We start from the raw sequence: 16030 nt of genomic DNA on the forward strand, positions 1-16030 counted from the left end.
AAGCAAAACATTTGTAACTCAAATTTTCGCTTCTGGGGATTCTACAAATGTCTTCTAAATCAGTTTTCGGAAACAACTTTTTCATGTCAAGGGCCCCCAAAATATTTTGTTCCAGGGACCCCCCAGAAGCAAAGATTTGAGAAAAAAATATATATATATATATCTACAAGTTCTTCAAATCTGAAATGACAAAGATGCGTTCCCCAGTCTTAATGGGTTAAGTAACTCTTGTTTTCCAGAAATGTTCAAATGAAGATGAAAGTATAAAACAGTGCTTAAGTGATTAAAGCCAGGAAAAGACAGCTCTTATCCAAACGATATCCACACGATATCCAAAGACATAAAAGATAAAGACATAAAAGATAGCTAGTCTCATGTCTCAATATGGATATGATGTGCATATGTGGGGCAGAAACCTTGCATCTCCATATTTCAACATTTCTTTTGTAATTTAATGCCCTACTTTACCAAACAAAAATAGCCCTATTAGAGATGCAGATATCTGGATGAATCACACAACAAAACAAAGAAATCACACACACTCCAGTACTATACCAACTGGTTTTTATTCCACCTTCAAGCCTTGGCAGTGTGATTCATTCCCTTCATCTCAGTCCAACCCCTTGTACTCCACATCAACACCCAACAGACAATCCACATCCTAAGGGCCCGTACACACTGCAGGAGATTGGGTCCGAGATTGCTGTCGCCGACATTTTTTGGCGCTCGCCGACAAAACCTCCCGATCTGACGCAGATCGGCCTTTGATCTGCGAGATAATGCTCGCTCTGTGTGAAAGGTTCCGCGAGACGATGTGGCCGCGATTATCCGCTCTGCGACGGCTTTCCGACCGTTTTCAGATAACTACCATGTTAGATATTCAGCTCTGTCCCAGACAGGAGATCGGACAGTATCATACATTATGAAAGGGTCTGCGAGGAGATCCACGCTACAGCCAATGAGAGCACATTACAGCCACCGTGGCCAGGGGAGCGTCGCTGGATCTGACCACAACAAACAGTCCCTACCGCAATATTACCGTCCAGTCCTGTATTAAGTTAACATTATAAAACAAAATGAGAGAGTGAGCGAGCCTGGTGGGCTGTTTATTTTAGAGGAATTGTACAGAGAGAGAGAGAGAGAGAGACAGACAGACAGACAGACAGACAGAGAGTGAGAGCAAGAGCGAGCTCTGTGTGTGTGTGTGTGTGTGTGTATGTGTGTGCGCAGCATGTGCTCGCTGTTATGAACAGCGTTGCCAGATGTTGCGAGAGAAATAAGCAACCAGGTCTATGAAAACAAGCCCAAGAAAAGGCCACTTGAGCACTTTAAACCTATTTACAAATACATTGGATATTTGAAAATAGCCGATCTACAAGCTCACAACGCGTCGCAGCTATTTTCAAATAAAAATCTTGAGAAAATTGTGGAATATTTTCCAAATCCACACAAATCTTGTATGGGGGTCAGTGATGGCACAACATATTTACAGAAGGGGGGTCTGCGGACAAATACATATTATGTGTTGTTTAAACCACTGGTTTAAACAACATTAGGAAACAAGGCCAAATAAGCAACTACACAAATAAGCCCAAAAACTGCACCCCGCAACAACCAATATTTACAAGCAACTCTACAGAAAAACAAGCCCAAAGTCGCTTATAATAAGCGGACATGGCAACGCTGTCACTGACGGCTTCTGCGCACTTGACTGCGAGAGAGGGAGAGAGAGAGAGAGAGGGAGAGAGAGAGAGAGAGAGAGAAAGAGCGAGAGAGGGGGGAGAGGGAGAGGGGCATATCACGGGATACGTCGATTAAAATGAATTGGAATAAACTCAAATGTATGTATTGGGTCTGACTCTGGAGATAGCATCCTAGTGAACTATCCTACAGTGTGTCAGCCCTTGTCGGGGATCAATCCTGTTGTGAAGACCACAACGATATTATGACAGCCGATTTCAAGAAATAAACTCCTGCAGTGTGTTATGCTTAACGATCAGATAACCCCCCGAGCACTTTAAGGTCCTGCAATGTGTACCTGCCTTAAGGCTCCGTAGTAACCACATCGACCCTATAGCATCCATATTCTGGGGCCAGTGTGTGTCGAAGATAGACGATCTACAAGCTCACAAAGTGTCGCGTTGCGACATGTTGCAAGCTTGTAGATCATCCATTTCCGGCGAGGATATTTGGTGTAGAGGGGGGAAAAAAGGAGGGGGGCCTAGTAGTGTAGACCTCTGGAGGACTCCAGTAAAACTAAGTATATAGGTTTGTGGTTATAGTGCATGTCATTTTGATCAAAAATAATAAAGACACTTATTTGAAAAAGCCTACATTCATATAAACACTGTAATGTTTTTTAATAGGACGTGTCAGTGGCGACTGAGCAGTAATAGGTGACTCAAATGGGACTAATTCGATTTGGGTGTCAAACAGGTTTACGCAAGATGACTTGCACGGTCTCACGGCTGACACGGACACCGGCGTACGCTCTGCTTAGTGTCTGGTCACATGAAGGCAAGCCTGTGTTCATGCCGTCAAGTGGAGGGGGGGACAAAGGTGCCAGCTCGTATTTCTTAAAGTCCTTTATTTCCCAGACCTCAGCTGTAGTCAGTTCTTCTAACGAGTCTAAATCAATAAAATAATACAATGTCCGACATGGCCGCCAAGTTACTAGTAATGATTTATCTGGAGTTCCTAAGAAATACTCATTAGGGGTTAAACATGGACAAAGATGAACAAAATTAAGCCCAGGTGTTATGTCTATTACTTGGATAATTCAACTGGACACCAACTACACACTGAGAACTACACTCTACCATTAATACAGTATACCTTCACGTGACATTAAGTCAAACTAAATATTTCTGAACAACTAATAAGCTAGAGCCCTGTTGGCCTTTTTTTTTTATTGAAGATTTAAATCCAAAAGAACAGTTGACTGTATGGTTCAGTCATACCCAACAATGAAAATAACACACCGCCCACGCACTCACCCACGCAGTTACTAAGAATAGATCAAAAAACACAAGTACACTGCACATGCACAGGAGACAAGTTCAACACAATAATGGCCAATGAACCAACAAGTAGCTAGGTTATTATAAAAGAAGTGTAAGTCTTTTTTTTGTTTGTTTTTGTTTGTTTTTTTACAAAAAACCTTTATGCCAAACAGAACTTTTGGGGGGGTGGCAACACATTTCACAGGGAGGGGGCAGCGGAAGCTGCCTATAATCTCTTGACGGCGTCATCGATTTCAGAGATCTGTTCTTTAAGCTGGCTCCATTGCTCGGGATTCAGGGAGATACCTGGAAATCATTAAAACAAAGACAACATCCTTTTATCCAAGCATCACTCCAAACTAGTTAACCACTTACAGTAAACCCTATATCGTCGCTGATGGGCAGAAACCTCTCCAAAAAGGTTACTCTTTCAGAAAATGAAGGAAAAAAAGAACCTAAGTTCCAAATGATTCAATGTAGTTATTTAGTCACAAGCTCTTAATGCTTTTCATTGGTTCAATATTTATAAAACCACACTTAAAAGACACTTATTTTTCAGAAATGGCTAAAATTGCAGATCTACAAGCTCCCAAGAGCTTGTGTGACATTCTTGTAGGACAAAGTAGGGCATTCATTTACAACAAAAAAAAGTTTTCCTCTATGCCCGGAGTCTTCACCAAATATAGCCGATCTACAAGTGTTATGATTAGGACTGACATTTATCTGCTTGACCCAGTAAAGGCATCTGTCTCTCTTTTGCGTAAGCACATACTGATACACTTAACACCATGGCCATCTCTGAACCTATGAGATAGACTGACGCCTGTGCACAATGATACCAGATGCTTCTGTTGTTTTCCCATTACATTCGGTTATTTTCCATGTCCTTATATCTTCTGGTCACGTTGTCTGTCCATTACTGTATATTATATTCTCTATGTATAATAACCTTTGTTTTTTTTGTGTGATACTGCCGGGTGTCATCTTGCCCACGACTCAAATGAATCATCACTCAACACCCTTAGTTAGAGGGAGACTCTTAGGACTACATGGGTCAACTAAATTCACACCAATACGTTCACAATGCTTTGAATCGAGAGCTTGTAGATCTGCTATTTTCGCAGAATGTTCTATTGTGACCAGATTAGAGATACTAGGGTTCAAGTGGTTAAATAGAACGGCAGCATAAAGTCATATATCGTCGCTGTCCAGGATCAACCAGCTAACTCAATTTTCAGCTCTTTTTTTTTTTACAAAAATCATCGCTATCGAACACCCTTTAAGTCTGTGTAAAAAAAATTTTTTGAACCAATGAAAAGTATTAAAAAGCGCCTCTGACGAAACCTAACAACTCCATTGGATCCTCCAACTGTCCGTCAACACCACGCAACTCCCCCCCTCTCCTCTCCTGCAGCCTTTGCACAGCACAGCGCACTGCGCAGAGAGAGGAGGAGCAGCACATAAACAAACTAAACGGCAGGGTTTTTCTCCCCGTAATCTGTTAAAACTATGCAGTGTAAACTTACAGTAGCACTGATGCTAATGTTATGAAAACAACTAATTATATTTCTAAAATCTATGAAGTGTTTAATGAGAGCAATGTGAGAAGAAGAAAGGAGTTCATAGCATTTCTGTCTCGCTAGTTCTACTCAAACTCCAACTCTGTGAACCCCTCTTTGCAGAAATTATTGTAAAAGTCATGTTTATTATTGTAGGCCTATATAATAAGTGTCATGGCTCATGAAGAATCAGGGCATTAATTGACACATTGTGACGCATTGTGAGCTTGCTGATCCATTGTTAGCTTTTGGGAATTTAGACCCATTTGAAACCTCTCCCTCAGCAGCGGAGCTATTGTCAGCTGTTCGGACTCCTAACTCCACTTCAACTGGATTTCTGTTCGGACGAAACTCCACTTGCGCTGGATTTGGGTAAAGTGGTGATAATATATTGACACATGCAAGTATCTGACAATATATAAAGTCACTATACCAACTTTGATGAGGCAGTATTCTTCATTTCCTGAAAAACTTATATTTTGTTTTTTCATTTCCTGAAAAATGAGCGTTTTGGAGTTAGCTGGTTGCTGCTGGACAGCAGAGATATATATATATATAACAGAAGTGGATGAGCTTGTAAATCTCATAGTGACGACTGTCACTTGCCAAAAAGAACTGATCACGATGCGTTGTCAGCTTGTACATTATTCGTTTTGGCAAACTACTCCCTCAGGCAATGGACTCTATAAATTAAAGGACAACTTTGCCCATTTTCAACCTCAATCCACGTCATTAGGCAGCATACATTCTGTAAACCCGATGACGACATCGTTTCATTGTGTTCACATTGTGGAAAAATGCACAGAAGGCTATTTCACTGCCACACTATATTACTGATCTCCTGCGTTCTGAGAAAGTGGCGAGGTTCAATGCATTGTTTATGTAGAGGAGTGAACACTACTGACGCAGGAGGTGGTTAATAAAAGTTCAACTTTTTCCAACCAGAAGCATGTCATGCTCTGAAGTAGGCGTGGATTGGTGCACCCACTCAACACCACTTTATATGGACTACTGTATGGAAGTAGCAAATATTAACCCATTCAATCCGAGGACGCATATGTCATTTTAGATTTATTTGGCTATTCAAACATAACAGATATACAAGCTCATAGTGCGCCACTCGGTGCCGCGCCATGAGCTTGTATATCTGATATTTTTGAAAAATCTTGAGATTTGTGCAAATATTTGAATATATATTTTCAAAGGGAACATTTTTGACTCAAATCTTTGCTTCTGGGGGTCCCCATTATAAAAGATACTGTAGGATTTAGAAGACATTTGCAGAACCCCAGAAGCAAAGATTTGAGTTAAAAACGTTTGCTTTAAAAACGGATATACATTCAAAAGATTAAAAAAACTTTCACAATATTTTTGAATAGCCAAAGAAATAAAAAAATTACAGATTATTTCCCGGTCTGAATGGGTTAATAGCAAAGTTTTAAACTAGCAGTTGTCGGTGTGAAATTGATCAACATAAAGTAAATGCATGGCCTAGATTAAGCAACTGCATGGCCTACTTCCTACCTAAAATGTATAGGTTGTTGCCAGAGATGAGCATGGAGTGTGTGTACTCCTGCAGCTGTGTTGCCTTGAACTGCTCGGTACAGCATAGCGCTCACTGGAGCACAACTTGCTCATTTATGGTGGTGTCACTCCTACCTCAGGCATGCACATGTTGTGATGAAACTAGGGATTTAACTATCAATTATTTTCTCTTGTTGCTTGTTGATCAGCCATTTCTGAAAGTTTGACATTTTTAAAAACTTTTGACCTCAATGACATGCCCAAAACAGGGATCGATTAATAATTGATCATTTTATTACAAAAATAATCATCGAGTTGGATTCACTGTTGTACCCCTACATGAAATTGCTAGCGGGAATTCAGCGTTAGGATGGACAGTTGGACACTGTTTGGAGTGGTTAAAGTTGATGCAGTACAGTATGTGTTTTAATTGGATAAAACACGTACCTTTCTTGCCCGGCTTCATCTCTCCATCCGAGTTCATCCAGTACTCTCTGATGTCAATCAGGGACTTGCCTTTGAAGTCCCTCACACTGACGTACCTCATCTTACCAATCTGAACAAAGAAGCACATCACAGTCAAACCACTCTCAATGTTCAATTCACTTTATTTTTGTTTTATTTGCATTCATTTATTTTTTTAACAGAAGTTACAGAATGACATTAAAACAAAAAAATAGTGAATAAAGAAAAGGCTATCATATTAATGAAAACAGTATAGAATGAAATCAATAACAAAATTATAAGACCCATGATCAGGGTAAGTCGAGTCAAAGGGTAAAACCATGTTTACAGGTAAATAAGAAAAAGAGGTTGCGCATCAACAATGGATTTTCTCATTGGAGTGCTAGACCCAAAATCCAGTATACATAATCTGATCTGCTACGTTTAGTTTTTGAAAATGAATCAACACCTAAAATGGGAACACCAGGTTGAAAGTAGACAATGTGGAAATGATGGAAATATGACACTTGTTTATTTCATCCAGCTGGTTTTATTGAGATGAATGGAAACAATTCAAACTATTATGCAAAATAATTGCATTTAGCTCAAACTATTGTGATCGGGCAATTGCATAATAAATGTGTCATTAGAGCTGTACCTGAAACATGTTATCATCACCACCTCCGCCGGAGCTTTTGGCTGAGCCACTGGGCTTGGAGCTTTCTCCACTCTTCTGTTTCTTGTTGGCTGGTTTCTCTGGTGCGCTTGACTTCTTTCTCTTGGCCTGAGAAGACATTCGGTTTGTCACATTATGATCTCCAGGCATGCAAAAAGGTAAGAGGTAAAGAAGATGAGAACACTGCATTGAAAGAGAAAACCTGCCACAACTTAGAGGGTCTGTAATCATTTGCCCAAAAACTAATTCCCTGCATAAAACACAAGGAATCAAAAGTGATAATAATTGTGTTTTTTATGTGTGCACTTTCAATATAATTCAGGGCTAGCTTGACACTAGGGAAAGCACTTGCCCATTGGGCAAGTACAGGTCATGTTAGACTTGAATGAATATCATGTTCACTTGCCCAAAACAATAAAACTGTGCATGTGTGTGCAGTGTAGACCCCACCAGTAGTGGGGTCACCACTACTGGTGGAATGTGTAGGCCAGTTACTAGGCAGAAACTAGTTTTATTTTAATAACGTTAAACTGTACCAATATGTAGAGTCACCTATCATATCAAGACTAACCTGAACCAATCAAACTATACTATCAGACACTCGCTCAACTACTGACGTCAAAGGTATCGATATTTGTAAAGATATTTGAGGGGTGAAAGACATCACTACTCCACTCACTGTTGCTCTCAGCAGATCAAGATAGATTTTAATGTCTTTTAATCACTTTGTTCTCGCTCACGTTGCTGTATGTCAGCTGGTGCATGATTTGCTAGTCAGAGACGGAGAGAGAGTGTGCTCTGAGGGAATTTCTAAGTTATAAATTAATTGCAAAGTAAACAGAGTAACATGGTGTATGCTCACTTCTAATGTGCATATCAATCAAGTGTTTAGTGTTGTCAATCATATACATTTATCAATAGGCTATACATTTATTGTGAATATTTAAAACCATCTCAAAACCAATTTGCCGAAACATACCAGCCGTCGTCTGTGCATAAACTAGAACAGCCATAACAGCAGCCACACACACACCCCTTCTAGTAGGAGCTGTGCCATTTACTGCCCGCTGTTAAGCCTACTCTCCACCAAACCGACTTTGGGCCGACTTGGCGTCGGGAAGTGTTCGATATAGTCGTCCAGTCGGTTAGGGGTCCGTCGGGTCCTTTTCGGCCCACCCAGAGCCGACCGAAAATGTTCAGTTCTTTGGCCGACTGGGGCCCGACTGGGAGCAGCCATGTTGCAGAGAAGAAGTGACAACGAGAGCTCTCGGTGTTGCCAGATTATGTGAGAGAAACAAGCGACCATGTCTATGAAAACCTACATTCACTGTTTCTCTGTTGTCGCTCCCAGAGAGAGAGATTGATTGATTTGACCTACTTTTGCGCTGTGGTGATGTAATTTATTGGGAGCAGGTGTGTAAGATTCCAATAGTATAAACATTTTAATTGGCTTTCATATACTCTTAATATTTTTTTTTCAAATGAGATTTGGCCTTATAGATCGAAATGTGCTCAGTTTTGGCTATTTTCTGGGTGTTAATTTCAATAAAATATTTATTTTTGATTATTCGAATAACCGTTTTCAAAAATGTTGTGTACACGTCAGCAGTGGTGGAAAAAGTACTCAAATGTTTTACTTGAGTAAAAGTATCAATGCAATAGATGTACTCTGAGTCTTTTACAAGTAAAAGTCCGGAATTCAACATTTACTTGAGTAAAAGTACTAAAGTATTGGTATAAAAATGTACTTAAAGTACCAAAAGTAAAAGTACTAAAATGTTTGATAATAGATCTACAAGCTCAGAACGCGTGCATGCAACACGTTGTGAGCTTGTAGATCTGCTATTTTCAAATAGCTTATAGGTATAAAATAGGGCTAAAGTGGTTAATGTATGTTTTATAATGATTTATATCTGCAAAGTAACTAGTAACTAAACATTTCAAATAATTGTTGTGGAGTAAAAGTATAGACAATTGGAAATACTCCAGTAAAGTAAAAGTACCTCAAAATTGTACTTAAGTACAGTACTTGAGTAAATGTACTAGTTACTTTACACCACTGCACGTCAGTGAAGAAAAAAAAGAAAACGCTGGGAACATCCATTTACAAGTGACTTTGCAGGGAAACAAGCCCTAAGTCGCTTATAATAAGCAGACCTGGCTGCCCTAGACCCTAGGCTGAAAGTAATCTCAAGAACAGCAGAGGGCGCTGTTTTTCCTTTTTATTTCCCAGATTGGGCTGGAAGTTGTAACACATTATCTCACCACAGAGGTGTGTCCCTTTTGGAACCTCAACCTCTTAGGAACAACTCACGGCCAAAGCACTGCTCCACTTCTCTCCCAACTTGCTACAAAAATCGCTCATGCAAAACTATATAAAGACTTCTATTTCATTTTCCACCTTCACATGTGTCTCCTTTTATAATAATCATAAAGTGCTCTATATTTCAGCTCGCAATTTACTTCCGCCAGGTCTTTTTTAAACAGCCTATCATCTGCGAGACAGCAGCCAGACACAGACAGAGAGAGAGAGAGGGGTGAGAGAAAGAGGGACGTGCAGGACAGCGACACAGACAGTGTAGAGCCATATGAAATCCATGTTAACGGAATCGCGGAAATGATGGATTTGGAAATGAATGGAATTGGAATAAAACGCAAAATATTGCAGAAATGCCCCTAATCTGGGAATATTTTACAAATCCACGGAACACCACCATTTTGCATGGCCACATCCTACTTTATCCTACTTTATAAACAATAAAATCCACGTAGAAATCGTCTTAGAAAGACGATACAAATAACATTACTAATACACCGGAGCCGCCATCTTGCGCATGCTCACTGCTCAGACCGAATTCTTTGGGTAACGCTTTTGCGTGTGACACACAACAACTGCCGTCTGCGGAGATGAAACGTGACTTCTCTGTGCCCTGACAGCAGACCTGATTCTATGGGTAAACACATTTGAAAAAAAAACTAAACAAACGTCAATTAAAAATAAAAGATTAATGTTAGTGGTGTAAAATGCCACCCAAAAAAAATCTGAAGCCTGCTGCAGTTCAACAGAAAATAGCAAGCCTATTTTCTAAACCCAAGTCAAGTACTGCTAATGATGATGACCCCTTATAACAGAAAAACTCTGAGGTGGAGTGTTTATTATTTATATTATTATTTCTCTTTAAAATTGAATTGAACAGTATTTCTGTGTTGCAGCACTTTAAACATTAAATGGACTATATATATCTTATTAAATTGTGGACATGTATTCATTTCCACTTACCAGACACTTTTTTTTAATGGTAAAAATGAGCATAAAAAGCAAAATACAGAAATATTAAAATGGCAAAAACGGAATTTTGGAAAAAATAAAAAGGAATTGGGAAAAAAATAAAACGGATTTCATATGGCTGAGAGAGAGAGACAGAGAGAGAGACAGACAGACAGACAGACAGACAGACAGACAGACAGACAGACAGACAGAGGTGAGAGAGAGCGCGAGAGAAAGAGGGAAAGAGGGAGGGAGGGGGAGAGAGAGACAAGGAGAGCATGTGTGTGTGTGTGTGTGTGTGGGGGGGGGGGGGGGGGGGGGGGGGGAGACACACGGACACACAGTAGAGCTGTCAGTTCTCCTCTATAATCCCATTCGCATTTCAATATATATATATATATGTATAATATATGTGTGTATATATATATGTACACATATATATATATATGTGTGTATATATATATATATATATATATATATATATATATATATATATACACACACACACACACACACACACCGTTAACATCCTAACGACAATCGGTGGTAGAAGAGATATTGTGTGTTTTGGACAAACAGCAGCGTAGTGCTCATGTTCGTTGTGTGAAGCTTCATGTCACAGTGTTTGCGTTGGAGCGCCTCAGTGCGGCTGCAGAGTTCATGTGCAACCTCTTAGCTTGCACAACCTCTGTGGCTTCACAGTTTCCCGTTTTCCTTCACCGTGTCTGTCTGGGTGCGCGAGCGACATGTTCGCTGTTCGCCATGTGTTGTCTGCCTCAGCCCAGGGTTGACAGGTTGCGCGACCAACAAGCAATGCACACACACAATTCGTTTGCATCTTTCCCTTTCGTTTTTTCTCCCTTTGTACTCCATTAATCTCAGAGCTAGACCACACTAGGTCTCCAGGGACCCCCAAGGGTCTCCAGGGACCCCTGTGATGTTTCGCAGGGGTCCGAAGGGGTCTGTGATGTTTTGCAGGGTTCAGAAGGGGTCCGCGATGTTTCGTGGGGGTCCCAAGACTCCCAGGGGGTCTATGTGAGACCGAGGTGGGTCCCCACTGGGTTGCCCATGTGGGCTTTAGGTGGGTTCTACCTGGGCCCTAGGTGGGCCCCAACTAGGCAAGTCTATGTGGGACCGAGGTGGGTCCCAACTGGGACTGGGCCCTAGGTGGAACCCAACTAGGCTATTCTATGTGGGACCGAACCTTATTCGACAGACAGGGGGACAGACACACAGGGACAGAGAAAGAGAGGCGCACAGGACACTCAGCGTTGCCATGTCCTCTGATTATAAGCGAATTTGCCTTACTTTTCACCAGTGTTGCCATGTCCGAATATTATAAGCGACTTCTGCCTACTTTCACACAATACTCTCGCTCACACTGTGAGGTGGCTGTAAGTTGGATCTGCGATGCGAAGTGTACGACGCGTCAAGCTAGATGTGAGGGCCGCGCAGCGGCCCGAACTTCTAGTCATATCAATGGGCAAGTCGGCTGACAGACTAAATGCTAACCAAATACCAGTCTGTTGCAGTCTGAAGTAGTCTGAAGTAGTCTGTTTGGTGGAGAGTCACCTTTACAAAACGGCAACTATTGAGGTTTATTCACATCCATCATGCAGGTACAATGAATGGAGTGAACGTCTTTATATTTTGCTTCTAGGAGACGCACTGGGTTGAATAAAAAAAAAATCTATTTAGTCGGCAAATGTGTGTTAATTAGCAAAAATGTAGGACAATCTAACAGTGAAAGCAGTGCCCTCCGTTTATTTAATTTATATTTGCAGGCGATGTACTGCATTTAGTTGAAAAAGAAGGACCGATTGAATTGTTATGCAAAGATGTGTACACAATTCAGAAATGTTAAAACAGTCAACAACACAGCTGTCTGAACCCTGCTCCAGATGTGATGTAACCCCATGCTTGGAGGCCACAAGGCAAAAGCAAAGCAAGTGTCATAAGCCAGTGTGATGAGTGTGTACTGTGTACATACCTTGGTGTCCACCTCACTGTCAGAGTCACTTCCAGATGTGGATGACAGGACTTCCTTTGATTTAGGCATTGTGCTGGAAAGGAAACAAATCATTTCATGTGAAGTGCAACAATGACACCAAGTGGTCACTTGGGGGAACTGACACTTTAAAACTAATCAATGATAGTGCTGCACAACACCGTACGCTATGGTCACCTACTTTTAAAGACACACTCCCCCTATTACATTTTACTTATTGAGTTCTGTGCTTTATTAAGCTACTCAGCAGCATATACAGTGGTTAAAATCAACCCCACCTTTACCATCTGTAACATTAAAGCGATGAACACTAATTGCTAGTAAGTGTTAAATAGCTCTATATTATGCTAGTACTCATTGTGTGTTTGTTCATTAACAGTGGTCTCCATGTCTCTCCAGCACTTTAGTAAACAAAAAATGCATTTACAGGTACAAGTGGTAGTACAATTGGAAGTGATGACAAAGAAATGAGCAGACAAAATTGGAATGCCATAAAATTGAAGCTGATAAATGGGTACTTTCTCCTGATTTATAGCGGTTAAGAGGTGCACCCACATCCAAATATTTTGACGGGTGGTGGATCAAAAAGGATCAACTGTGAACAAAAGCAGAAGGTCCGCGCACCGTCTTGATGCTCCCAAAATAATTTAATACCGCTCTATTATGACATTATTTTGGGAGCATCAAGATGGTGTGCAGACCTTCTACTTTCTCCTGATTGGCTGAAATTGGCAACCCACCAGAAAAGATATTCTGTTTATTAAAGAGCTGGACAGATCCCTGTAACTTAACACTCATAGTTACTTATCAAAATATAGTGCTTTAACCTTTTAACAAAAACATATCACTTACCCTACCTTTCAGTAATAATAATCTACACATAGGCCTACATCCACGGTCCACCACTGATCAACATTAGTTATGTAAATCCTTGTGTTGTGAGATTTGTCTACTTTGCCGTACGACAGTGTCTCCCACGTAATACAAAAAATACAGATCTACAAGCTCACATCGCGTTGCATCCCGTTTTGAGCTTGTAGATCTGCTATTTTTGCGACACACTATCGTACGGCTACAGTAAACCCAAGTACACTGTCCAGTGTTCAGGAGGTTAACAGGATAGGTGGGCACTAGGGACATCTGGGCACCTCGATGTAAAATGGGCTATTTTGTCCAAAATGTTAAATATATATATATATATATATATATATATATATATATATATATATACATATACACACACACACACACACACACATTTGAAAAATGGCCTTAAGCAATGTAAAGTATACATGATTAGAACATGCTTAAATATTCGTCCATTAAGGTGTAATATTTCTACAATTGCTACAAAACCTGTATATCCAGTCATTTTTGGACATAAACAAGAAGTTGAAGGATAAAATTAAGTCTGATAATGATGTACCGTGCATGTTCACATCATGTATACTTTACATTACTGGTTCCCAAACTTTTTAGCAGGAGACCCAAAAGAAAAATGTTATGTCTCTCTGGGACCCGTCCTAAACTAGTGAAAATAGCCGATCTACAAGCTCACAACACATCGCATCATCTGCCATTTTCACTACTTCTTAAAAAGTATTTTATTTCCTTTAATGGATAGATTTTTAACTCATGAAAATGAAGATTTTTATACATTTTTTACATTTTGGACAAAATAGCCAATTTTACATGGAGGTGCCCAGATGTCCCTAGTGCCCACCTATCCTGTATCCTTCAGCAGCATCCAGACAGTGGGGGGTTGTGTTAGTTCAGTATCATCAGTACCATGTGGTCCCAGTAGAAATAACACCTAACAGAACCTTTAATGCACGAATAGTGCATAATGGACGTTACATAACTGCTGCTCGGCGTTATGCTAGCAGCCATTATTAACATGAACACTAGCTTCATGTAGCTTTCAGACCATGAGATACACACACACACACACACACACACTGTTGCCATGTCCGCTTATTATAAGCAACTTTGCGCTTGTTTTTCTGCAAAGTTCCTTGTAAATATTGGGGTTTGGGCTCGTTTCTGAAGTGTAGTTGCTTATTCGGGCTTGTTTAAAAAAAAAAAGAATTATTATTTAAACCATTGGTTCTCAACTCATTTCATGAAAATGTTTTGTGCAAGGGAGCATTTGTGTAAAATATTCCAAATATTCCACATTTTATTTCAAGATAAAACATAAACAGCAGATCTACAAGCTCACAAGGCGTCACGTGAGCTTGTTGATCTGCTATTTTCAAATAGCCGATGCATGCATGCATGTTCAAATCGCTCATATGGCCATAGTTGCTTCTTTATGGCTGGTTTTCATAGACCCGGTTGCTTGTTGCTCTCACAGAATGTGGCAACACTGCACTCTCGCTCAGCTCACACACAGGCAGGCAGGTTGGTGCTGCTGGAGGAGGTAGCATCAAACCGCTAGCTACTCTGCCTTAAACTGGCTGTTCACAACGACACCGCCGCAATAAGGCCTTTTTAATGACACCACAGGCCCCGTGGCGACGACATTCGCACTTTAGCGGAACGTTTTCATGCATTCAAAGCCAAATAAAAAGACGCTGCTTACATGTTTAATGGATGGATGCAGCTGGACACTCTGATAGAAGCGGGAAGGGAAGGAAGGAAGTGGAGCGCAATTAATGCTGGGTAATAATTCCACTGCTCGTGCACGCGACGCGGACGCGCTTCGGGCGCTGCTGGGAAATTGAGTTTGTAGAAGGCCAGAATGAATGGCAATCATAGATGCCTGCCTAGCTTAATGCAACTCGCAATGCAAGCACGCACGCACGCATACATCTCTCTCTATAGCATGCACATATGTACCGTATATATATGTATATGTGTAGCCTATCTATATATATATATATATATATATATATATATATATATATATATATATATATATATATATATATATATACACACACACACACACACACATATATACATATACAAATATATGTGTATGTGTGTGTCAGTAAAGGTGTGCTTTTTTGTGCGCGTGCGTGCGTGCGTGCGTGCGTGCGTACGTGTCACAGTAAGATTGGAAAACAAGTCAGATTGAAAAAGGTGTGCTCGGTTTCACCAACGGAGGCGCGCCGCCTGAAGCGAGAGGCACCGCCGAGCGAGCTCAGCTTAGGCGAGCGAGTCGCCGTGCCGAGTGCTGCGAAGTCATCTTCAGTCGACTCGGCGCCGTCCGATAGGCACAGAATCGTAAATCATCGTCCCGCCTGGTCTCGGTACTTACTTACGAGACGTCTTTTTTTTTTTTGATGTGAGGGGGGGGGGGGGGGGGGGGGGGGCGCCCCGCTGCGGGGAAGCGCGGGAGGTGAACTCGAAGAAAACCGAGCTCTCCTTTTTCAATCGGACTGTGTCACACACACACACACACACACACACACACACCTAATTTATAGTAATCAGCCAATCATATGGTAGCAACACAATGCATTTGGGCAGACATTTTTGTCAAGACAATGTATTGCAGATCAAACCAGGCATCAGCTTAGGAAAGAAAGGTGACGTAGGTGA

At 40.9% G+C, this 16030-nt stretch overlaps 1 protein-coding gene across 1 annotated transcript; it reads right to left on the reverse strand.

The window, feature by feature from the left end:
* Positions 1–547: 547 nt before the first annotated feature.
* sub1b (SUB1 regulator of transcription b) lies at positions 548–15134 on the reverse strand. The gene is made up of 5 exons (XM_080433866.1): positions 15066–15134; positions 12464–12536; positions 7188–7313; positions 6533–6641; positions 548–3308 (listed from the first exon to the last, which is right to left on the reverse strand). Exons 2-5 carry the CDS (start codon positions 12530–12532, stop codon positions 3229–3231), a joined length of 384 nt encoding a protein of 127 aa, XP_080289992.1. The 5' UTR covers positions 12533–12536; positions 15066–15134; the 3' UTR covers positions 548–3228.
* Between the last annotated feature and the right edge of the window lie 896 nt (positions 15135–16030).

Source organism: Gymnoscopelus braueri, assembly GCF_963280865.1.
Source record: "Gymnoscopelus braueri genome assembly, chromosome: 7".
In the NCBI taxonomy this organism is placed as follows: Eukaryota; Metazoa; Chordata; class Actinopteri; order Myctophiformes; family Myctophidae; genus Gymnoscopelus; species Gymnoscopelus braueri.